The following is a 26,840-nucleotide window of genomic DNA, read 5'->3' as shown; positions in this document are numbered from 1 at the left end:
TAATAGGTACTTAATGACAACGTACTGTTAAATTTCTTGAAGGGATCAGCAGACTTTACAACAGACCTAATAGTAGTGCGAATTAGTTAAAATTAGGACACAAATGTTTTTCTTTTCTCTTTAGGATCAACGATAGCAATAACAACAACAAAAAGCACCAGCAACAACAACATATTAACACCAGGTTTGCTTTTAAAAGATTGCATACTTCAATTTTGAGACATCAAAGCTGTAGAAATGAATCTAAGCTTTCACATGCCTACTTTCTGACTGGAAAATGGAAAATTTTTTTCTGCAGAGGCACATAATTCTTAATACGTACTTAATGACAACGTACTGTTAAATTTCTTGAAGGGATCAGCAGACTTTACAACAGACCTAATAGTAGTGCGAATTAGTTAAAATTAGGACACAAATTGTTTTTCTTGAGTATACAGCCTCCATTTACAATTTTGGCAAATAGATATGTTTTATATATTCATTGCAAATATTGTTCTACCAGCCATAAACTTTATTTTAAAGGGATAGTTTTCACGTAAAAATATGATTATCTTTTTAGTGTTTAACTCCACTTCCTACGTTTTAAAATTTCATGTTTCATACTTTTTGCCTTTTGATTTATTCATGTTTCCACAAACAATACATAAAAGATACGACTTTCTAAGATAATTTCTGACAACTACCTATAACACGATCAGGTTAACTTTTCTTTCCTGTATTAAGTAAAATTCTTGCAGATTTTAAAAATTGAACCCTTTCGACGCTAAATCACCTTTACTGTTTGATAACTCATCGAAATATTTATGCAAAATATCTCCGTTAATTACTGGAAGGATGTCCGAAGAAGGCCTCGAAGGAATAACCTATTTAAGGGATTAAGAGATTATGCTTGTAGAGATCAACGTGGACAGAACAGGAATTTCTCGAAAATAGGGGTGCTGGAAAAATTTTGGTGATAACAAAAAACCTTCTGTTATCAAATTAAAATGGGTTGTCCGAAGCGAAGATTATGATAATACGACTTTCCTGTTTGATTTGATTTTTTTTCCAGGTAACAAAAATACGATCATTATCATTATTGGAGTAGTTTTGGCCATTGCCTTTTTGGCAGGCGTAATAGCAACCCTGCGTTATTGCCGACGATCGAAAACCGATCTTACACCATCGATGCCAGGTTAGTTTTTTCCCCTCAAAATTCACCTGAATTCAATCCAACAGTCGGATGCACCTCGTTATGCTCGCATACCATTTTAATAAGTTCTAGCTACATTTTGACGTCGTCTGTGATCTATTATTGATGGCATTCAGGAGACACATCTCCCTCATGAAATTAGGATATATCGCTCTTGTAAGATTAGAAAACTGCTATACTCAGACTCACATCATCTGTGATCAACAATACGTACTTCTTTGATTTTTCAGATTTAAAATTTGAGTACGATGCATTCGTTATATTCAGCTCACAAGACTCGGATTGGGTGGTAAACACTCTCATCCCAACTCTGGAAAAAAAGCATGGCTTGAAGTGCTGCATACATTACAGAAATTTCACACCAGGAGTCCTTTTTAGGGACAATGTGGTGGACAGTGTTTACAAGTGTAGAAAAACCCTTGCTATTGTCTCTACTCACTTTTTTGATAGTAATTATTGTGGATCAGAACTGGATTTCGCCCTTCATCGACTTATGGAAAAGAGGGATGACAGCCTAGTTGTCATCAAACTTGATGAAGTTGATAAAAGGAAACTTCCCATGGAACTGCAAGAGAGGAGTTACATAGACTATTCGAAATCAGTCGAAAAAGAAGCGTGGGAGAAAAAATTGGTTGACTGCTTAAAGAACAAAGCTAAAAAATAAAGCAAAGCAAGCAATAAATCATAAACAGAAAAAGCAAACGACGATACTTGCCTTGTAAGCTTTCTCGTGGGGGCCATGTTGTAATACGAAAGGAACTGCAGGACAAAATTCAAACTTTCAAGAGAGACATCATTGACTTATCTATTTCTGTATTACTGTGTTACAAATCTAATTTTCGACAGACATGTCATCTCTATTCTCGCATCTGCTATGTGTTGTACGTACACCTATTTTGTTTCGTCATTTCTATCCGTTTCCGGTGAGAAGTTGAAAAGACACTTCGTGAAAGGTAGCGACCCGATCAAATAACATGTTTACCTCAATCTAATCTGCAATTTTCACATGAATGTTAATGGCTCGTATCAGTAGTAATTCTGCAATAATTTCAGGGAACATTATTCGACCAGCTTCGCCCTGTAGCTTTTTCACAAAAGGGAAGTCTTTTTCAAGATGAGATGAGTACACACACACACACACACACACACGCACACACACGCACACACACACACACACATATATATATATATATATATATATATATATATATATATATATTATGAGAGGAAAAAAGGACGTAACTACATTTCCCGACAAGCCTGTTTCGTGAATCGCTTCACTCTTCAGGGGTTTAAACCCCTGAAGAGTGAAGCGATTCACGAACAGGCTTGTCGGGAAATGTAGTTACGTCCTTTTTTCCTCTCATAATATTTATTCTGCTCTGCTTCAACGTATTGAGCACTGTTCCACGCGAAAATCGACTTGGAGACTTCCTATATATATATATATATATATATATATATATTGAACAACGTTATTTTACCGCTTCACATAAGTTAAGATGTTTACCGTGGATGTAATTTTCAAGCGGCTCAGAGTTTATTGTCTGGTCACAAAACTAAACTTTTACCCTTTTATTCACGGATAAAATGCTTCAATCTACTGTCATCATCATCAAGATATAGGTGATTAATTTTGGCCTTGGTTATTCAATGAATTTTTGAGTGAAAAATGAGATGATTCCGTGAAATGATTCCAAGCGTAGTTGGTCTAAATTTCAATTTACCAAAGGACTAGTACTGAAGGGAAAAAATTCCCAAAAAGCAGTTGTGAGTCACTACAACCTTAAGCAATTGGTCGACTCTTAATGCTAAAATACTGTCATTGTAGATAGTATTCCTCGGCTGAAGGAACAAGTGGGTGATCACGGTTGAAATCGCCTGAATCTGTTATAAAGCTCGTAATCACTTTTATGTAAATATGGAGGAGCCTTTACACCCATTAGACACACTTAGCTCCATGATACTACTTGCTTGAGGGCTAACTGGCTTTTTTTTAGTGTTTAAAATGTGAATGTCATTCTGAACCGTGGCAGGGCGGAAATAATTCAGCTTTAAATTTCTCTTACTCTCAACACAGAGCAGCATTATGTCTGTATACTTACCGCGCATCATGGTGTTATCTTTTCATTGTTATCAGTATCAATATTATTTCGAAGAAGAAAAAACGGGTGACCCTATGTTTTGTGTTACAGCAACCATGAAATACATGTTTAATGCACATGCGGAGGTTGTAAATCTGCATGGAGATACTTTCTGTTTATTTGTATCAGCTTGGAATGCTAATATTTCAAATAGGACTGTCTTATTCGGAAATGATTCATCCGAATTAGCATAACACATTAATTGTGCAATATAATCACGGAACCGAAACTGTGAAAAACGCAGCTCTCGCGTGTAGACCTGCGACAAGTACAGCAACACCGCGAACGAGAAGTCTGTGGATTTTTTTTTTTAGCCAAAAACAAATTTCCTTGGGAATTCTTCTAACATTCGTCTACTTTTCATTCCTTGAGGTTTGATCTTCTTAAAGGACAGACTAGCTATTTTTTCTGTGCCGTCCATGTTTCAGGGAATTGTTCGATTGTGTTCGCAAAAGTAGCATGATATGCTAGCAGTGCTCGCATTATGCCAATAATGTTGGTTTTTATGGATGATGGTCATTTTTGCAAAAATGTAGATAATATGGTTCTAGTCGCTTTTACTTTAAATTTGGTGAAAATACCTCCATAATTACAACGTATACAAAAAACCAAGTAAAAGGCAAACACATTTAGCCTAATTGTAACAAGAATATTTACCAATGCAAGATTCGTTATAAATTGAGAACTTAAGATCCGAAGACGGAATGAGCTAGGACGGCTATCGGAAATAAATTTGCAAAACATGGCATGCGCAAATGAAGCCTAGATTCGTGTTTTCCCCGTCCTGATTTCGTCGACGACACCATTCAGCTTGCTTTGCCTTCGTCTCGAAAACATATGTACTAAGTTGTTGTTTTGCAGTCGCGTTCATCTGTGATGCGGAGCAGTGTCCGGTGAAGAAAACGAACGCACTTTAGTAATCAAGCAAACCTCTCTTCTGAATAGTTTATTTAAAATCGAATTCGGTTCTAAAGTATCGCTCAAGCTTCTTATATGTACCTCCTGGTTGTCGATGTTCAACTTTGGCTCATAATTTTGAGAAGTATTTTACGTTTACGTCAGGTCGGATTCACAATTATTCGTTCCGTGGGATCTGAACTTTGAATCGAATCGTAATTTCCAGGTGGCCAAAGGTCGTCCTTCGTCAGACGAAGGGCTAACGCTCGAAACGTCAGCCTTTCAACTCTTTACGGTGGCAAATTTACGTTTTCAACTCAGAGGTTAACACTAAATTACCTGCTATACTCTCCCATCGACGCAGCGCTAAAGTTTCTTTAGAAACCTACCCCCTTTATTCAAACGAAACAAAGAAACAATAGGATGATCTAGTGCTCGATCTCGTTCCTAGACTGGTAGACTAGAACTAAGAACTCCTTTTCTTCTGGTCCTTTTTCCTCCTTTTTCCTATTTTTTCCAGTTTTCTCTGCAACTGCACTATCGCCTTCAGTAAGGTGACTAGTCGTTTCTCTGGTTTCTTGCCACAATCTTGATTTCACAATCTTGATTTCACAGTGCTTCTCTTCACCCAGGTGTACAAATGGGTACCAGAATATATGCTGGGGGTAACCCTGCGATGGAATAGCATCCCATCCAGGGGGGAGTAGCAATACTCCTTGCCTCTTCATGCTAAAGGAAACCGGAGCCGAGCGCAGGCCCCACGGGCCACTTGGAACTGTATAAAGGCTTTAATTTTACTTTTTTATAAGTAAGACACAAACCCCAAGTACGGAAGGAGTGAGAGAAAACCTATCAAATTCTTCAGCCGATCGCATCACAATAGAAGTCATATCTAAAAGATGCATCAAACCTCATGAAATTCACAGGAAAAACAAAAACAAAAACAAACAAACAAACAAAAACAAAGCTTCCTAAAGAAGTTTACCACAAGCTGAGGGCACAAACACAGCATGCGCAGCGTACGAGAATTTTTACATGCCAATGATTCAATTAAACAGCTCTGAGGAATACATTCGAAGGAGGGGAAACGAAGGAAGAAAAGAGGCAGGGAGGGGTGAAACACCAGATTATGGTTTTGATGAGCTTTGCTCGGCTCTTATCATTATTAGGTTCTTGTATGAACAGACTAGCAACTTTCCTTTACTATCTTCAGGGCTAGAAGAATCAGGACTCAGGAATGCAAAGTCACTAAAGGTGTTCGGGCCTATACAATCGGGAATTAATTAAGGTATAATTATGAAACTAGCAATGAAGTACGGTTAGAGGTCATATTTATTTTATTATGTCATTTACTTAATTTAATTACTTAATTTTATTTATGTTATTAGTTTTTTTCAATTTATTCGCCACAGTTCAACAAATACAAACCACTAATCTACATTTCACAGTTACTTGAAAAGAAAAAATAAAGTGGAGTGGCAAGAGAGAGGAACAGAACTTTTCTCCCAATTGAGGCCTAAGCCCTATAATACGATAAAAAAGACAAGTCAATTTAAGTCATAAAATACTTACTTGGAGGACTGTATGAGATGAGTTTCGAAAAATATAGGTTATTTAATCTAGGTTTACATTTAATTAAATTTAATTCATTAAGATTCAAATGTTAAGCGGCTAAATGTCATAGAGTTACGCTTTAGTTTAATTTGTCAGACAAAGACTTATTAGTTCTGAATATAACGTATGATCCGTATATATATAAAAAATGAACACAGTACCTTAATAGTACTTAATATTGATTCTATTTCCTGAAGGAAATTTATTCATGACAACTATCCACTGTTAAAATCGTCAAAACTATCCCACCCCTTCGAGACTTTCTTCTACACGTTTGTACATTATGCTATCTCTGTGGCTGTTTCTCAGTTAACGTAAGACAAGTTAATGAAACAATGTTAGATTTCATTCATTATCTTTAATTATTATTTCTGCTTGATTCATTCGAAGGTTACACGTGCTTCAGTTCTTGCTTTAATGGTGACAACTTGTGCAAAAACGTTCTCCACAATTTCCGTAGTGTGTAGGAGTACAGCTTTCTGGACAACAATCCAGCAGTGTTTTGTGAATACGTTTCATACATTCGCATGAGAATGCATTGATGTGTTTCTGTAGATCAGATCTCTTTTGGTGGAAGTAATCTGCCATGGCTGTTTGTTCCTCTTTGCCGTCCCCTTTGAGATTTTCTACCATGGGAGTTAAATCCTCTTCCGTGAATGCGTTTCGTAATGTGTTACAGTGCGACAAGGGAACAGCCATCAAGAAAACAACGAATACAACCTGTAGATAAAAGTCAGAAAGAAAGCAATGAGACAAATCATATCCGAAGAAACGAAAAAAGAAAGGCTTAGGTTCATAAATCAGTCAATGTAGTGTTATGCTAAAGTTACCTTCACGTAGGAGCCTAAGATAATTGTGCTTGTTTTACCTTGTCAACGTTGCTGTGCATTTTTTCTCAGACTTCTTGTTTGATACTGGTTTAAGTCTACCGTCAAATTGCTGGAGGACCCTTCCCTGAGTCGAGGCGATGTGTGGAATAAGGAGTCGAATGGCCCTTTTTATATTCTTTGAAGCACTAAATAACAAATAAAGTAAATAAACTACTTTACCGCTTTACCAAAGATAAGACGTTAACTACGTAGACGTCAACTATATTTAGTGGTGATAAAAATATACTCAACTTCAAACAGCTGGAAAGGATGTAAATTCAGATTAGCTTAAGGTTTGTTGTCATCGCCTAGACTCACGAGTGTAAAGTTTATCGCGATATCAATTTAAAATACCTCCATCACGTCTAAATAAACTCCGACAATAGCCGTATTTTTGGAGAGATTAGGATTACAAAGAAAATAGCTGTTTTCAGTTGTTATTGAAGCCCTAAATAAATGTTGGGATGCCGTTCGGATGACTTCTTTTTATTTCCCAAGCGGTTTCATATTTCTCGCAAAGTTGAATGAATGAATGTTTCATTACCATTTTTGGGCTTTAATAAGTTATTAATTGGTCGTCTATATCTCAACTCGCGTTCGAAATATAAAAAAAAATAGTACTCGTTTGTAAGCCTGGATTATAAATCAATCGTTACATGTAAATAAATTTAAGCTTGTTTTTCACGGATAAAATACTTCAATTCAAAAAAAATTGAAGTTGATTAAAACTGTCATCAAGACAAATGATTAATTTTGGCCCTGAATATTTAATAAAACTCCGTGGGATGATTCCAAGCGTAGTTGCTCTACTTATCAGTTTATCTGAGGACTAAAGGAAAAAACCTTTCCTAAAATCAGCTGATATCTGACCCCGCAGTTTGACGCAGTTTGACGCCAAAATTGCCAACTCCAAAAGCAAACACACTGTCGGTGCAACGAGCGTTTTATTTTTGTCCATTGATTACCGAACATAAAATAATCCGCAGGCACCTGCGCCACACACACTCACAAAGATTGAGATTAAAAAAAATTAAAAAAAAAGGATAGAAAGAAGGAACTAGTTGACATGAAATATAAATATCGAATCGCATAAAATCCTTAATGTGAAACAAGTTAATTAAGTGCTTTGCTCTTTCATAGTTATTTCCTTTATAGGGGTTGGGTAACGCAGTTACCACTTTGTTGTGCTGAAAGGACAAGTGGGTATTGACGGTTGAAACGGGCTGAATATGTTATACAGCTTGATATCAGCTGCATGTCAATTACCAGGAACCTTTACACCTACTTTAAACGTCCAATTGTAAAATGCCACTTGCTGAAAAACAAAGTGACTCTTTTAGAGTTTGAAATATTGATGTCATTATGATTCGCAGCAGACCGGAAATAACCCAGCTTTTCATTTTCTTTACTCACAATACAAGGCGGATGCAAAACTCATGTGGATCTGCTCTCCACGCATCGTTGGTGTCGACAAATTTTGAGGGTGGGATACGTTAATAACGTTTCTTAAGAACCTTCCAAATTTGGAATTTTTCTATTATCATCGTGAACTTATTTATTTATTTCATTTTTATTTTGAAGAAGATGAAGCGAGAGACCCTATCTTTTCATGAAAGGAAATAAAACACGTTTAATGCACATGCGGAAATGGTATACTGGATGTAAAAGGTTTCTGTTGTTTCTAATACTTGGACTGGTAAACAGTCAAATGGGATTGCCTCATTCGAAAATGATGCAGCCGAATTCAAATAACACATAAATTGCGAAATATGATAAAGGAAAAAAAGTGTCTAAAACAGCTTCTGTGTGCATACCTGCGACAGTCATAGTTACATCATGGACGAAAGTCTGTGGGTGGTTGTAATTTTGGTTGTGGCGGTTTTCTTTCCAAATTCATTCGCCTTTCGTGCCTCTAGAATTAGAACACGAAATGACGTACAACTCCAACTGTATCGACGATCAAGGAGGGCCAGAAGTGTTAGACTTTTCCGAGAAGAAGAGTTTGTCACCGGTGATATAAGCCTCCTCATCGCTTATGCATTGCTTTATGATCATAATAAATTGTTCATTGACCGGAAGAAATTTTGTCGCCTGAATTACTAATAAGTCAGTGGCTAGTTAAAAGAGAGAAGTTACCCTTGGCGCTAAATTTATATTATACCTTGGACAAGTTAAAATCGATGAGAAAAGTAAAGTTAGGCGCATTGCTGAATATTTACAAAGAATTGATCTTGTGAGCAAAAAACTGAAAAGATAAAGATATCCATGGCCAGTAGTGGTTTAACGAAAAGGACACCTTTCCAATAACATGTAGATTAACTTAAACATGTTTTGAACAAGGGGGAACCATCTGTGTAATCAATTTTTATTTGGATCAAACAACGCACTACATGCACAATGTCTATTTATATGGAATAACTGATAGTCATTTTGTTTTATGTTTAAGTATACTTAAAAAACGAAATCGGACACAAAGTTTACGCATTTAGTCATTTAGTTGCTACCTAAAAATATAACGGTGTAATTGGGGATGCTATGGGGATAATATCTAATTCGCATGATTTCGCTTTTTTCGATGCCTATCTAATTTTATATATCGATATACTGAGGCTTGTTTTACCAAAATTAACATCAAGCTCTCTTGGCTTTGGGATGGTAAAGTCTGAGTTTCCTGAATGAGAGTAGTCTTTACTTTCGTTGCGATTGCAACGAGAGGCTTAGCAACAACTTAGTTGGTACATTTATTTCTGGTGATTGCGAAAATATTCAAATGAGGGAAGATCGATGGCATGGAGTTTACATGCAAATGTGTTGTCATTTCTGACAATTCGCTGCCTTCACCTTATAATTGAACGATGATATTTTTAAAGGCTGACACCCGTTGATTTTTATATTCTTGTAACCTTCACTCTGAACGCTTAAACCTGAAATTCAGCCAGCAGCCACCGGCTACATTCTCACCGCATTGTATCAAAAACATCGTTTGTGTTTCTCATCCGTTGTATTGGGGGTTTCTATCAACTTTATATCGTCCTTCAACCTTTTTTTCCGTTTGTGCATGTAAAGATCGTGCCTAACCAGTTAAGTAAGTTATCGAAATAAGATAAAAAAAGATGCGTGGAAGGGAAAATTTGTAATGTTTGTTAAGTTCGGTTTGCAATATTTTCTCAAAAGACCCGCTGTTGGTTTTTCACTTATGGCTTTATTGACAGCGTCTCTTGTATTGTGCAAATTTTTCGTCTGTCTAGATGGATTGTTTTGGAGGGAGGGGCAGGAGGCAGTGAAAATTCTCGGAAAAATACACGCAATCAGCTTCTGGCGACGCCGGCTGTAAGATAGAGAAAATTATACCTTACGCAGTAATAACAATATAAATAGTGAAAGTATTGATAATGACAGAAGAGCATCAATAATAGCAATAATCATATAATAGGCACCTTAAGCAACAGACGTCGCCGGCCTTACGACGGCAACCGGAAACGTGAAATTTCTTCGCAGTCCTCACAGCGGATGAACAACACGTTGTGGCTTACTGTTGTCCCGTGGGTTTCACGTCGCGACGAGAACTTGAGTCCTTAATCTTTTGTTTTGATCACTTTTAGCTTACTTTCGGACTAATTCAATTTGGAAGCTTAGTAAAATTGCATAATGTTTGATTTTAAGTTTAAAATAATGTTCTAGAAGCATTATTAGGCTCATTTTTTTTAAAAATTGTTTTTGCATGCTAAATTAGCTTCCAGGAATAATTAGTTATTTTTTCCGATTTTTCTCAATGTATAACCGGTCATTTAACTTAGAAGATTTTTAATCGACTCAAATTAATTTTGAATTTAGTGTGTTAATCGCCATGTTCACAAGCAGACAAATACGCGTTCTTGTAATGATTTCGTTCTTCACAAAACGTTTTTTTTTTCCCGACACTAAACAAAATAGCTGGCAAATATAATGAGTATACAATTGATGGCAATCGACCGCTTTAACATCACATATAAAACATGAAAAAAAAATTTCTGTCTTTGATATGCCGAAGCAGAACTACTCTTCTAAGCTTGATATTTTGTAATTTTTCGCAATAATAATTTTAAAAGAGGTATCTATTATTAGAAAAGCTTTAATAGTATAAGGCTTAAATTCGTCGGGTTATTTTTCAAATATAGTTTAACTCGTAGATGGAGTGAACAGAACAAAAAGATGTCATGTTGGTCAGAGAAATCTTATTATGGGAACCCTTTAAATTCAAGGCTAGCTCCAAAGAGCGTGGTTCGGCAAGGAGCCAAATAGCGCAAAATCTGAACACATATCCGGGATTCACGGTATCTTAGAGAACTGTCTTTGTGACTCTTTCAATAAAGGAAACCAAAAGTAAATCTTCCGTTTCCTTTAAGCTCGACGTGACCGGAAAATGCCAAGGAATCGAGAGCTTTATTTTGGAGTTTGAATTTACCACCAAATTTGCGAAGCTCGCTGGGGGCAGCGTCGTGTTTTTCGCGCGCTTTGCTTGAGGATGGCTACTCGCAGTCGCGACCGCAACCTGAAGCCGTTCTATCCCCAGTTTCTTATCGGTCGTCACTTCGCCGTCGTCAACGAAAACATCTGTTGCTAGCTAGTCGGTCAATGCGCTGGTTAAATGACCGGCTGCTTAGTTTCTTAGGTCCATTAAATTTTGTTTTATTACTGCTCTAGCTGTCATTTTCAATTCCAAGACCTATCAGATTCTCATAAGAGCCTGGAAATTTGAATGATGTCACTATATTCAAGAAATTTTCTCTTATCATTGCGCTTTTGGTGGAAAGTTCCGGTGTGGCTACCTGGTGCTGTAAAAATCAACTATTGATCAACCCTAAAAAGACCAAGTTCCTTATGGTCGGGAACAACAACCACTGCGCAGGCTTCCTAACGAAATCGCGATCTCTTTCGTGGGGAAAGAGATCACACCTGTCTCCAGTGCCAAGGATCTCGGAATAATACTAGATAACAACTTAACCTATGATCAACACATCCATCAACTTACCTCATTTTGTATGACCAGAATTTGTCAAATAAACAGGGTAAAGAACAGTTTTGATCGGGACACTCTACGCACGATCATCTCCGCTCTAGTCCTAACCAAATTGTTCTATTGCTCCACAGTTTGGTCAAACACAACCGCCACAAACATCAAGAAGCTTCAGGCTGTTTAGAATTTCGCGTGCAGAATCATCACAAAAACCAAGAAATTTGAGCACATAACCCCTGCGTTACGCGAGATCAAATGGCTACCGGTAAATGGGCATCTCCTCTACAGACACTGTAATGACGTTTAGGTGCATGAAGACGCAAGTCTATTCATTATCATAACCCTAGAAACAGAGAATCCCTTGACATTCCTCCAAGCAAGACAAAGTCAGGCCAGCGACGTTTCCCGCTCTATAGAGCAGTCAACATTTGGTACAATTTAGACTAAGACTTTAAACAGTTATCTTTAGCATCACTTAGAAAAAGGTTGAAAACGCACATGCTAGAGAATTATTTTAATTGACCGCTTTTTATAATTTTATCCATTTTTTATTATAATGTACTTTGCTGTTTAGTATTGAAAAGGCTCCCTGGGGAATACTAATAAAGTAGGTATGTATGTATGTCTGTAATGTTAATAGTTGTAATTCAAATGATAATACTGATAATAACGATGGTAATAATGTAATAGTGTGGTTCAATCGTCCTGGTGAGTGTAGTCCTGAGAAGGACTGTTATCGGTGGTGGTGACTGACGTTACGACAATCTGAGCAGAAGTCATCATCAGAGTCAAGTGACTTGACGGTCACCACTACCGATAACAGTCGTCCTCAGGACTACACTCCACTAGTCGCATGTTACCCCCGGTTTCAAACCATTTACTGGATGATGATAATGATAGTAAGATTGTAAGCCATTACGAGCGCTCGTAAGAACTACTAGGCAAGGCAAAAGTTGCATCATTAGGAAGCGTACAAATCAGTGAGAAGGCGGCTGTCTAAATTATTTGACAGCCAGTTAAGAGAACACAAACCAGTTACTCCGCTTTGGCTTATGTAGCAGTATGTCTTGGCGTGTGGAAGGACATACATAGCAATTTGATCATTTCAAATGAGTTTTATGATGATTTAATCTTTGAATAATGACTCATCATTAACGATAGATTATTTGAACTTGCCTCTAGATAGAGCGGGGTTGGTCCTTGTTAAGAAATCAAACTTTCTCAATTCATGTTAATCTGATCTTTGCATTTCATTTTTGAATCTCTTTTGACAAAACAAGCTTATATATCGATATTTCATTTGATCAGATTAAAATTTACTCTATCCCAAAATAAACTAAACAGATAGTAGCGTTGCTTCTGAAAACATCTCAATAGAAATAGTTTGCAAAAATATTGCGACAAACGATAAAAAATTGAATTCATTTTCTACAAAATTTCGTCTTGGTGACTATCTGTTTACCAAGCGCACTCAGTACAAATTTCATATCATCATCAACTGACGTCTGAATAATAGAGGCCACTTCGTCACAGTCTATTTACATTGCATTTTACAATTTTATCGCTCAAAATCAGTATTAATAATCTCCATCCTTGCTCAGTCTCGTTGTGTGTATCTCATTATTTCAAACTTTGAGGTTTTTTGTCATCGCCTGGACTCACGAGTGTAAAGTTTATCGCGATACCAACTTAGAATAAATCCCTCACCTCCAAGTAAACTTCGACAAAAGCCGTATTTTTTTGAGAGATTAAGATTACAAAGAAAATACTCAATTGTTATTAAAGCACTACATAAATGTTGGGATGCCGTTCAGATGACTTCTTTTTATTTCCCAAGCGGTTTCATATTTTTCGCCAAGTTGAATGAATGAATGTTTCATAACCATGTTTGGGCTTTAATAAGTTAACGGTTGGTCATCTATATCTCAACTCGCGTTCAAAATATAAAAAAAATAGTACTCGTTTGTAAGCCTGGATTACATGAGAAACTTAATAAATATAAATTTAAGCTTTGTTTTTCACGGATAAAATACTTCAATTCATAAAAATTTGAAGTTGATCAAAGCTGTCGTCAAGATAAGTAATTAATTTTGGCCCTGAATATTTAATAAAACTCCGTGGGATGATTCCAAGTGTAGTTGCTTCATTTCACAGTTTATCTGAAGACTAAAGGGAAAAACCTTTCCCAAAATCAGCTGATATCTGACCCCGCAGTTTGACGCAGTTTGACGCCAAAATCGCCAACTCCAAAAGCAAACATACAAACATGTCGCTCTTTCATAGTTATTTCCCTTATAGGGGTTGGGTAACGTAGTTACCACTTTGTTGTGCTGAAAGGACAAGTGGGTATTGACGTTTGAAACAGGCTGAATATGTTATACAGCTTGATATCAGCTGCATGTCAATTACCAGTAGCCTTTACACCTATTTTCAACGTCCAATTGTAAAATGCCACTTACTGAAAACCTAAGTGACTTTTATAGAGTTTGAAATATTAATGTCATTATGATTCGTAGCAGACCGGAAATAACCCAGCTTTTCATTTTCTTTACTCACAATACAAGGCAGATGCAAAAACTCATGCCGTGATCTGCTCTCCACTCATCGTCGGTGTTGACAAATTGTAAGGGTGGGATAAGTTAATAACGTTTATTAGAAACCTTCCAAATTTGGAATTGTTCTATTATCATCGTGAATGTATTTATCGATTTAATTTTTATTTTGAAGAAGATGAAGCGAGAGGCCCTATCTTTTCAAGACAGGAAAAAAACACGTTTAATACACATGCGGAAATGGCATACTGGATGTAAAAGGTTTCTGTTGTTTCTAATACTTGGACTGGTAAACAGTCAAATGGGATTGACTCATTCGAAAATGATTCAGCCGAATTCAAATAACACATAAATTGCGAAATATGATAAAGATATGATAAAAACATGATAAAATAGCTTCTGTGTGTATACCTGTCATATTACATCATGGACGAAAGTCTGTGGGTGGTTGTAATTTTGGTTGTGGTGGAGATGAAATTTCATCTTGTTTTCTTTCCAAATTCATCTGGCTTTCGTGCCTCGAGAATTAGAAAACGAAATGACTTACAATTCCACCTGTACCGACGATCATGAAGGGCCCGAAGTGTTAGACTTTTCCGAGAAGAAGAGTTTGTCACTGTTAATATAAACCTCCTCATCGCTTATGCATTGCTTTATGATCATAATCAATTGTTCATTGACCGGAAGAAATTTTGTCGCCTGAATCACTAATAAGTCAGTGACTAGTTATAAAGAGAGAAGTTACCCTTGCGGCTAAATTTATATCACACCTTGAACAAGTTAAAATCGATAGGAAAAGTAAAGTAAGGCGCATTGCTGAATATTTACAAAGAATCGATCTTGCGAGCAAAAAACTGAAAAGATAAAGATATCCATGGCCAGTAGTGGTTTGACGAAAAGGACACCTTTCCAGTAACATGTAGATTAACTTAAACATGTTTTTAACAAGGGGGGACCATCTGTGTAATGACTTTTATTTGGATTAAACAACGCACTAAATGCACAATGTCTATCTATAACGAATAACTGATGTTTAAGCATACTTAAAAAACGAAATCGGACACAAAGTTTACACATTTAGCCATTTAGTTGCTACCTAAAAATATAACGGTGTAATTAGGGATACTATGGGATAATATCTGATTCGCATGATTTCGCTTTCCTTCAAGCTCGACATGACAGGACAATGCAAAGGAATCGAGAGCTTTATTGTGTGGTTTGAATTTACCAACAAATTTGCGAAGCTCGCTCGGCGCGGCGTCGCGTTTTTCGCGCGCTTTGCTTGAGGATGGCAACTCGCAGTCGTGACCGCAACCTGAAGCCGTTCTATCCCAAGTTTCTTATCGGTCGTCACGTCGCCGTCGTCAACGAAAACATCTGTTGCTTAAGGCGCGTAATGATAATAAATAATACTAATGGTAATTTTTTTTTTCAAAATAAAAATCCTCTATTTACTATAATCAATAAAATTATTTACAACAATTATGATAAAACCCTTAAAAAATCAAAAAATACATTAGAATGTCTGATAAAAATCTAAGAAAAACTAACGGATGCACGCTTCGTTTACGTTTACTCCTTGAACTTTAAAGAAGAAGATAGTAAAAAAAAGTAATAATAGTAATGTGAAGAACTAGTCGGTCAATGCGCCGGTTGAATGACCGGCTGCTTAGTTTCTCAGGTCCTTTAAATTTTGTTTTATTACTGCTCTAGCTGTCATTTTCAATTCCAAGACCTATCAGATTCTCGTAAGAGCCTGGAAATTTGAACGATGTCCCTATATTCAAGAGCGGATATATTTCATTGTTCTCCTGAAAAGGGCTCGTGTACCTTGTAATGACATTGTTGATTTCTACTGTACAACAATCACATCTGTTCTAGAATATTGCGCTCCCCTCTTCCATCACGCGCTTCCCGCTTACCTCAGTGAGGATACAGAGAGAATACAGAAAAGAGTTCTTTCCATAATTCTCCCAGATATGTCATATCAGGACTGCTTGGACAGACTAGGCCTGCCAACGCTAAAAGAGAGACGCAATGAACTATGTAAACGACTCTTTGATTCAATCGCCAACAACTCGGGGCGTAAACTACACAACTTACTGCCTCCAAGAAATGAACAAAACTACTGCCTGCGACAACAGAGAACATATAATCTACCACGCTCGCACACAGACCGCTTTAGGCAGTCCTTTGTGTATGCAATGTCCAAAGATGCCTAGCAACAAACAACGCGTAGTACTTAGCTAGTAACTATACATATTTTAATCCCATTAGATACTTATATTTTTATATCATGTACATATGTTTGTGATTAGTTTTAACATTTGCCTATTTATATATTTCTCTGTGAAATACGCAATTCAGTCCAATGACTGCGATGTATTTGTGAATAAACAGTCTATCTATCTATCTATCTATCTCCATCTACAACAACTACTGGGTAGGCTTCCTAACGAAATCGCGATCTCTTTCTTGGGGAAAGATATCTTACCTGTCTCCAGTGCCAAGGATCTCGGAATAATACTAGATAACAACTTAACCTATGATCAACACATCCATCACCTAACTTACCTCATCGTGCAAAGAACTTTGAGCACATAACATCTGCGTTACGCGAGATCAAATGGTTACCGGTAAATGAGCATCTCCTCTCCAGACACTGTAATGACGTTTAGATGCATGAAGAGCCTTGGCCCCCTCGTACTTATGTGAGTCTGTCCGAAGACGCAAGTCTATTCACTATCATAACACTAGAAACAGAGAATCCCTAGCCTCTAGATAGAGAGGGGTTTGTCCTTGTAAAGGAATCCAAGTTTCTCAATTTATGTTAACATGATCTTTTCATTTCATCTTTGAATCTCTTTTGACAAAACAAGCCTATATATTGATATTTCATTTGATCAGATTAAAATTTACTCTATCCCAAAATAAACTAAACAGATAGTAGCGTTGCTTCTGAAGACATCTCAAAAGAAATAGTTTGCAGCAATATTGCGACAAACGATAAAAAATTGAATTCATTTTCTACAAAATTTCGTCTTGGTGACTACCTTTTTACCAAGCGCACTCAGTACAAATTTCATATCATCTCAATTGACGTCTGAATAATATTCTTTATCTGCCCAGCTATTCTCTTATTCTAACTCTTGAGGAAAAGTACGGTTTAAAGTGCTGTGTTCATTACAGAGATTTTCTTCTTGGAGTTCCCTTTCTTCAAAATATGGTTGACAGTGTTTACAGGTGTAAGAAGAATATTGCTGTTGTGTCCACTCACTTTTTTAATAGTAACTATTGTGGCACAGAACTAGATTACGCTCTTCATCGACTTATGGAAAAGAAAGATGACAGCCTCGTAGTAATCAAACTTGACGATGTCCATAATAAGAAACTACCTAAGGAACTCCGAAAAAGGAGTTACATAGACTATCCAAAGTCCACTGATAAAGAAACGTGGGAGAAAAAATTAGTAAAAAGCTTGACGCCCACCAGATTTTTACTAGAGCAATGACCAAATGATAAAAGGGATACTTAGAATGGTGAGGAATTACGGCGTAAAGATGATACCGTCCAAGGTAAAATCATGCTATTAACCACCTAGGAGCACCGTACGAAAGCAACTTGATGGACTTATCATTAAGCAATAGGCTTTATGCATGTTTACGTTGAAATAACCATATTTATAAAAAGCCTCATGCCTTTAGAGGCAAGGACTGGTGACTTTAATTGGATGGTATTCTCTAGACATTGAAATCAACTTGATTTGAAGGAACGTGCACTTTAAAACGTCTAGAAAGCAGCAAAAATTCATGATAAATTTTAACGCAAAGAGCCGTAGAAGGAATTTTCAGTTTAATACGTCATCGTAAGTGGGATTTATTCTTTATTATTCCCACCCCCTATGTCATTTCATACACTTTACTTGCATAGAAATCATTTCTGTTTATTTTATAACGCTTTTCTTAATGTTTTTACATTGGTAGAAATACAAATTGCCGGATTGATAAGTTAAGAGATAGACTTGGATTGCCATTTATACAAGTCAGCAAAATAACGCTGTTAAATTTAATGTCACCCAATGGGAGTTTTTTCTTTTAAACATTGTTCACAGGCGCCAGGCTTACTCTTCCAGATACTTAGAGGAGCACAGATGCAATTTCCCAGTTTGCAAATTTTTTTCTCTTTCTCTATTGGCGGTAACATTTTTAATAACATTGCTTAGAAACTGACAATTTATTTGGCAGTCGTCTAGGTCTAAAGAATCGGTGTGATCGTCTACATCTCGCTTTGTGAACGTGTTGGGAATGTCATCTTCCTCAGTGTCGTGCCATGCGACAGGTTCCGCATGGGCAGCTATATCTCGTTTGACTTGTGGCCTACTGTGCGTTGAATCCGCGAGCAGAAAAACAATCATGGCTTTGAAGACAGCACCTTGGGAAAAACCGGTGAAAGATGAAAGATAAGAAAATGCTCGAGAAACATAAATAGTTTAAAGAAGATAGAGATATGATTTGAAATGCTAGACGTACATATGGTAATGCTAAGAAAGAATTCATTTGTATAAAGAGTGATATCGAAGGCGATGTGTTCAGCTTTAAACTGCGATTATCGTCATGGTTTAGAATTAAGATAATTAGGATAGCTCCGCTGATTCCGGAGATATGCGCGCTGTGATTGGCCAACAATCGACTTGTTTGTCACTGGGCGCTAAGGCAAAAAAGTCTTGGAGACGCTTTTTTTTTTTTTTTTTTTTTTCGATTTCAGTATACCTTTCTGAACCGCCTCTTGCAATACAGGTCCGGTTTCAGAGAAAATACTTTGATGACCATTTTGAGGTTTTAACTCAAATAAACCTTCTGTTCTGGCGTAGTGGGTAAACAAAGTCTGAAAGTACTTTTTCAACGTCATCATGAAATATTTCAGTTCCTTGTCGGCACAAGCTTGTGAAAATACCACTATGCTCTACGGCCACTTCCATGACTGTATACATTAAATCAAAGTTAGATGCGTCAGACAATACCAGCTTAACAATTGTTTTGACCATACTTGGAATTCAGAGAGAAAAATTACTGCACAGCTGATCTGAAGCTGTTTTGTTGCGATTTATTCAAGAGCAAATGAATTTCAACAGGAACTTTCAACCACTGGCGATATCTCCGCCACCTGGTGACATCTCGTCTGCATCGAACGAGATATCGTTTATAAAAGCTTAGCGAAATATCGCTCCGGCAAATATTAAAGAAATAGAAAACATCAAACTAAATTTTACTTACATCGTCTCTTTACGTCGAGGAGAGAGTCTAAATTAAGAAATGCATCGCTACATCAAATGATGAGAAGGAAACTAACCTATCGAAAAAGAAATTCTTGGAAATTTCTTCCCTTTACAGTACTTTACTGTAACGTAATTAAATCGAAGTAAATTAATCAATTAGATATGCGTATTGCCCAAGTACACATTGCTGTTAGCTCCTGTGTTGTGGGACAATATGACTCTCTTTTTAGTGCTATTAGGATACTGAACAATGTTAGCAGTGTATGTAATGGCAATATAAATAGCCATGGTAATATTGTAAATAGCGTCAATGCTATGAGGGTGGAGACACGGAATAGTGGTTATGTTTTTAAAAAATTGTCGGCAATGTAAGCGGAGTAAACACCGTAGGTGTAAGTAAAATGAGATAAGTTATGTTTTGAGTAACGTTAAGTATGTTAAAAAAAGTTTGAAAAATAATAATACAAAAAAAGATACATCTTTCCCCGGCGACGAGATATAATTTCCGCCAGGCAATAAATCGACGAGGCAACATTACATCGTTTAGTCAATTTTGCTTCAGACTTCTGACTTACATGTCTGGGTAAGACTAGGCAAAACAGGAATGGAGCCTGAAACCGCTTCACTCCGTGCCAGAAAGTGGACTTTCGCTGTATCATTAAAGAAATGATTTTTTTAGAACAATCGAGTCACTCTTGTTAAATATTGTGGATTGCCTCGTTTCTTTTACCTTTGATTCGAAACCCTTGAAGTAGCTGTGCTGCCTTTAGTGTGATTATATTTTGAATGTGGTGTCGTTTTCATTTTGGGAGGGATCGGAGACGAGAGAAACGATTTGTTTATAATCCTTTTGAAATATGGTATTGAACATTATATCTAATAATGCATTTCTCACCAAAAATCGTTATGGCGATGTATACCACTCAAACGAGGTATCACGATGACGCACCCCTCGGTCTACGATAATTCGCTAGAAGGATATATTGTGATGCTCTACGATGTATCGTTGTAGCGATATTTCACTGAAACGAGATACCGCAGAAAAGCCCTGATACCTCGTTTATTTATCTCTTTTATGAAGCAACAGAATTCGCGATATATCAACGATATATAGGCAATATCTCTGTAGAATAAGGCGCTATGGTCGACGATAAATCGTAGATTTGCATTACTTTTGCACAGTACCGTATATACTTTCTGGAAGAGTTGATGTAAGAATAATCTCCAATGATTTAATATTCTTTAAAGCCGACGCCATGCTGATGCAGTTCTTACTAACTCTGGAGAAAGCCGTGTCCACATAAGTAGTGCAATGGCAATGCTGAAGCGGGGGATTTCCCTCAGGAAATAAATAGTAATCGAATATAACCACGTCTCAAGGTTAAGGACATAGACCGGACGATTAAAACCGACAAAAAAAAAAAACGTCTCTTAGATATTTGTTTATTTTAAATACCTACAAGATGTATCTTACATGAAGTAGAAGTCATAGCCAAGACTAAAATCAGGACTAAACACTCGTGTTCTTTCTTCAAAACTAATGTTAAGGCATTTTGGCTGTTATATTGGATTCCTTACCGAACATAAGTATTCACGAAATTGACTTTCATGGCAACCTGTATGTATGACATGCATGTTAAACTCGAGAGCCATGAAGCCTCACGGTTCTCTGTTGAGCTCAGTGCCGCATGAAATTCAGTGAATAATAAATTCAGTAGTTTCGTTTCAGTTTGACTTGCAAACGACTGGCTTCTCCTGTTAGTCGGGGCCATTTTTTTCTCATTGCAGGTTCCGTGATGTAAGCAAATTTTTCCATTAGTTTCTGTTGTTGCTAAATTGCAGCGTCAAAATTCATTTGTATTATATTTTCATGCAAAATTTTTACGCATTTGGTCTACATATGCTAATATCAATTTCTAAAGAGAAATTTTGGGGTATTTTTCATTCCATTTACAATATTTGAAACGCAAAATTACGATCCAAACATAACGTTGATTTACAAGCAACTCATTCAAAAAAATTAGAATAAACCCGACTACACTTCAAACGTTTTCTTTAAATTTAAGTGCAAATACTAAGTGAAGCGAAGAAATATGGATAAGCTATGTCAATAGTTTGATCTACGTTTAAAATGTGTTATCATCATTTAACGGTTAGAAAATTTACCTGCCACTTAAACTCAAGTAAAATTTCAATATTTAAAGGATGATAACTAGTATCTTGTACTACACTTCGGACACAAGACGAAACTCAGTTCTCTGAACCAACTAGTACAAAAAAAGGCGAAGCTAAATGACACAATGGAAAGCTTTAAGCGTGAAGGTGATCTAGCTACCCACCTTCATTGTAATTTTATCTTCCCTATTAGATAGACTTTCCCTTAGTAGTTGTCAATGCTTGTCAGGATGTTGTACACAGACTGATTAAAAAAAAATACCTCGACCATAAGTACAAATAGTTTAGTGAGCAAAAGGGCGTGGTATTTTTTTCCGCAATACTAGTATCTTATTTACCCCCAAAATTAGGGCTCTCCGGGAAACTCCGGTCTCAAAGTCAAACATCTGAAAGTAGCTTCCTTTCTCAATTTTCAAGATTAGTACAATTGTACAATTGAATCGCCGCACGTTTTGGTTATTAAATATTCTTTTCACTGAGCTGAAAATTAAGGTTGCGTTCCTTTGGGAGTATCCGGATTAGGATTTGTGATCCAAGATCACACAGATCACGATGCATCAAAGGAACTGAGCTTAAGTTCATCAGATCAGTTACCATGACAGCAGGCGCGAAACTGTGGAGCGCGTCAGCGGAATCGCGCGCTAGATTTAAAAACGAAAACAAGATGGCCGTCGCGGATAGATCAGCTGTTGTTTCGTTAATAGAGGTACTTTCCAGTGATTCATTACTACAAGAAGCGAGAAGTTGTGAAGATGAAGAATTCCTATAATTGTTTCTTTTGATAAGGGGGAGGCAGAACCATGTCCGCATTGAGAATTATTTCGAACGTATTAAACCACTCTACAGTGTTTCAGATTTTTAAAGTCATTTTCGGATGTCAAGAACTACAGTCAGCTGTTTGGAATACTTGTTAGCTACTTGCCTAGGTCTGCCTCATGGACAAAGGAATGGGGGCAGACCTACCATTGACTTACAGAAGCAAGTACTGATTACGATATGGATATTTGGCGACCCTGAATGCCTGCAATCAGTGGCCGATCGATTTAACATTACAAAATCGAGTTTATTTCGTGTTTATCGCAGAATTTGTGGAGCAATTGCCAACAATCTTTCCCGTCAATATAAGTTCTGGTGTAGTGGGTAAACAAAAATTGAAAATACCTTTCCAGCACAAGCACAAATTTTTAAAAATACCACTCTGCTCTACGGCCACTTCCATGACTGTATACATCAAATTAAAATTACATGCCTCAGACAATACCAGCTCAACAATTGTTTTGATCATACTTGGAATTAGGCATATCAAACTCCATGGGGTACAAATAGTCTTAAAATGAATGTGGCCTGACCACGCCCACTTCAACACCCCACTCAAATCGAGTGTAATTTTCGAATGTTTTACTCTTTTGCAGATTCTCTACGGAAAAAGCACTCAATGTACCTTTGAAATATTAAACTATAATATTGTGGCTTTCTATTTCGCTAATTTTCTAACTTGAAGGTAAAGTTTTTCCCTCGTCATTTTTACCTTTTCTCCGAGCGGTTGCGTGAAATTAACGAGGCGTTTTTGATCAAAACACGACCGAGCGAAGGGTCTCGGGCGATATCTCTTTTACGCAGGCGCAAATTAAAAATGTACCGCCAGAATCAGAGGAAACAAATCAGAGGAACAAATTTCCTTTGTTTTGATATCTAAATTGTCGAACAAAAAGCAGATTTACCCTCGTCAAATGGCGTTTCAAAACAGCTGTATCTTCCTCCTTTTGATTTTTTCCTGTTTTGTAAGCGTGACAGCAGTAGGAGAGGGATCGGGAAACTCAGAAAGCGCTTCGGGAATTAGTCTGCCATCGTTTACTTACAAGATAAACAAGTAAGATTTGTGAAGTTCGTTGAAGTACGAAGTCTAAATAAATGCCTTTTTTAAGCTTGTTTGCTGGATTTTTCGTAAACATTCCTGATTAGTTTTTCGTTTCAGCTTACTAATCTATACTATTTCAAAGCAATGTAAAGACGAAGACGGAGAACCATGAGTCGGTCCTTTCAACAATCGTAAACAAAGTGTTTGAGCAATCAGGTATACGAGGTGTAATAATCAATAGCCGCACATTAGAAGTCTTCAGAAAGAAAGTATTCTGTCTTCAGAAGGCTGTCAAGAAAGCTAGTGATCGTGGCGGAAGGCAATTAAATGCGCTTCTTAGCAAGTTGAAAACGGGCTTTCGGTATCGATTTAATATCATATCGATCTCAGTATCATACAGTTTTGTATCTTTCCTCCGTGGATTTGCCTTTCTAACGAGGGTTTATGTTGAGTATTCATTGCAAAATCGCTTTGTTTTTTTCTTTCTTTGGCTTGTCCGCCATTTTGAAAATTCGTAACGGAGAGCATGCGCATTACGTGAGGTTAGTGGTTGCGTACACCCGGAACCGAGAAAAACAAATGTTCGTCGCACTGGGGAAATAGTTTGATATGGAGAAAAATTACTGCACAGCTGATCTGAAGCTGCTTTATTTCGATTAATTCAAGAGCAAATGAATTTCAACAGGAACTTACAACCAGTGGCGATATCTCCGCCACCTGGTGACATCTCGTCTGCATCGAACGAGATATCGTTATAAAAGCTTAGCGAAATATCATTTCCGGAAATATTTAAGAAATAAAAATATCAAACTCAATCTTACTTACATCGTCTCTTTACGTCGAGGAGAGAGTCGAAATTAAGAAATGCATTGCTATATGAAATGATGAGAAGGTCACTAAACAGAACTTCTTGGAAATTTCTTCTCTTCACAGTACTTTATTATAACGTAATTACGTCAAAGTAAACTAATCAATTAGATATGCGTATTGACCACGAACACATTATATCTAATAATGCATTACTCACTAAAAATCGTTGTGGCGATGTATACCACTCAAACGAGATATCGCGATGATACACCCCTCGGTCTGTGATAATTTGCTATAGGGATATATCGTGATGCTCTAAGGTGTATCGTTGTAGCGATATTTCACTGAAACGAGATATCGCAGGAAAGCCCCGATACCTCGTTGATTTATCTCTTTTAAGAAGCAACAGAATTAGCGATATATCAACGATATGTAGGCAATATCTCTGTAGAATAAAGCGCTATGGTCGTCGATAAATCGGAGATTTGCATTATTTTTCACGGTACCGTATATAATTTCTGGAAGAGTCGATGTAAGAAAAATCTCTAATGATGTAATACTCTTTAAAGCCGACGCCATAGTAATTCAGTTCTAACTAACTCTGGAGAAAGCCATGTCCGTATAACTAGTGCTTTGACGACACTGAAGAGGGAACGGGAAATAAATAGTGATCGAATATATATATAACCACGTCTCAACGTCGTCCTTAACCGGACGATTGAAACCGGCAAAAATAAAAACGTCTCTTACGTATCTGTTTATTTTGAATCCCTAATAGTTGTATCTTACAGGAAGTAGAAGTCATAGCCAAGACTAGAGTCAAGACTAAACATTCATGTTCTTTCTTCAAAACTAAGGTTAAGGCATTTTGGCTGTTATCTTGGACTCCTTACCGAGCATAAGTATTCGCGAAATTGACTTTCATAGCAACCTGTATGCATGACATGTATGTTAAACTCGAGAGCATTGAAGCCTCGAATTGAAAACGGGCGGGGCGTAAACCAAATCGATAGCTAGCTACAGCCGTTCAAGGAGCGTGCCGTTTAATTTTAGAAAAGTTTAAAATTTAATAAACCGCTGTCCATCCTTGTTATTTGGATGCAAGAATGGCTGAGCAGCCAACTAGGGCCGTTATGCATCTCGTTGGTTATTTATCATCTCCTAACCATCGCACGCTCATGGAATTATGGTTGAGTAAACTTTTGAAACTAATCTCTTCGCATTTAACTACGTTCACTCCCAGATAGTTGGGACACTTCCACAGAATGACATCTAGCTTTGAGGTTCTTTCTTCCTTTAGCTGGCAGCAAAGGCGTAATTTTTGCGTTTTACATGCGATGGCGACAAGTGCGATTCACACGCTAGAGGAGTAGAGCGAAAAATTAACGCGCAGATGTTTTTGCGCTCCTCCTCTCGCGCGTGACTCGCACTTCGCGCCGCCTCGCGCGTGACTCGCACTTCGCGCCGCCTCGCGCGTGACTCGCACTTCGCGCCGCCTCGCGCTTCCCTCCGTTCGACCGAAAAGCGCAACTACATTTTTGCGTGTTCTGCAGCTATTCGTCCCTCTCCCCAGTTCAATGGTGTTAATTGCCAATGTTTCTATGCCATTATGTGGACCAACATTAAGAAGGTAATCAATATCAACTGAGTTGTTAACGTAAATTGGCCATCGTGAAGAGTTTCAAAGCTCTTTACTGTGGGCAGTTTACGTTATCAACTTTCTTGACTGACGGCGATCGATTCATGTTAACAACTCAGTTGGTAATGCCAAACTACAACGTTGACAAGGGCAAGAGACGCAGTGGGTGTCACACTCAACTCACAGCATTCTGTCACCTACACTGTTTCCGTTTAAACTTATAAATATTAATCCTAACCATTTAAATGATCCGATGAAAATGATCCTATCGATGATTGACGTGATTGTGACTGTTGTCTGGGATAGTGACGTTACCATCAGATTACCTTCCAGAACCTCGTGCGTTGTCTGTGTTTTGCATTGCGAAAGAGAGTCATAAAGTCTTTGCGGAGTTGCAACGCGTTTTAATTTTCCAGTGCGTTTATTTCATTCAGCCGTATAAAAAGGACAATCATTAAGATTGTTGTTTTTCTTCCTTTGTAGTTATATTTAGTCTCCATTTCAATTTTCGTCAGTTTTACTTGTTCTCAGGCGTGCATTTGTGCGATTATAGTCGTTCAGTTATTTCATTCTTGTTGCTTAGATTATCATTTAAGTTCGTAATTTAGTTGGACGGCATCGAGCATTTGTATGATTATAAATCGTGTTAAATATACCAGAATTGTCCTAGTAGACAGAACTTTCAATTTGTGACGGAGAAGGTTAAGTATGAATCACATTAAATTCTTTTAATAAGATAAATTCATCGCGGTGTCTCGCGCCGTAAACTTCTTTTTATTATCAGTCTTCAAGAAACTCAGCTACCATCAATTGGGCTGA

At 37.2% G+C, this 26,840-nt stretch overlaps 1 protein-coding gene and 1 long non-coding RNA gene across 8 annotated transcripts in view; one reads left to right on the top strand and one right to left on the bottom strand.

Annotated features, from left to right (window-relative positions):
* The window catches only part of LOC131788951 (uncharacterized), a 61,595-nt gene extending 59,278 nt beyond the window's left edge, over window positions 1-2,317 (top strand). For 2 of the 6 annotated variants that reach the window (XM_066165775.1, XM_066165773.1), the window contains one exon: window positions 125-1,013. In XM_066165775.1, coding sequence (XP_066021872.1) covers window positions 125-219 — 95 coding nt within the window. In that variant the 3' untranslated portion in view covers window positions 220-1,013. Of the gene's footprint in view, window positions 1-124; window positions 1,016-1,051; window positions 1,175-1,422 lie in introns of those variants that run through there. The other 4 variants (XM_066165772.1, XM_066165771.1, XM_066165774.1 and 1 more) reach the window with 4 other exon arrangements.
* Window positions 2,318-5,590: 3,273 nt separating this feature from the next.
* Window positions 5,591-14,892, bottom strand: LOC131796356 (uncharacterized). Of its 2 annotated transcripts, none has more exons than XR_010717396.1 (3): window positions 14,812-14,892; window positions 6,716-6,862; window positions 5,591-6,567 (listed from the first exon to the last, which is right to left on the bottom strand). It is a non-coding gene; the product is annotated as an uncharacterized lncRNA (long non-coding RNA). The 2 variants fall into 2 exon arrangements; XR_010717395.1 differs by lacking the exon at window positions 14,812-14,892 and adding an exon at window positions 8,531-8,755 and having other exon boundaries at window positions 5,592-6,567.
* Window positions 14,893-26,840: the final 11,948 nt, after the last annotated feature.

The sequence above is a fragment of the Pocillopora verrucosa genome, chromosome 4, assembly GCF_036669915.1.
Source record: "Pocillopora verrucosa isolate sample1 chromosome 4, ASM3666991v2, whole genome shotgun sequence".
NCBI lineage: Eukaryota > Metazoa > Cnidaria > Anthozoa > Scleractinia > Pocilloporidae > Pocillopora > Pocillopora verrucosa.
Note: the sequence above shows the minus strand (reverse complement) of the source record. Positions and strands in the feature narration are given on the sequence as shown.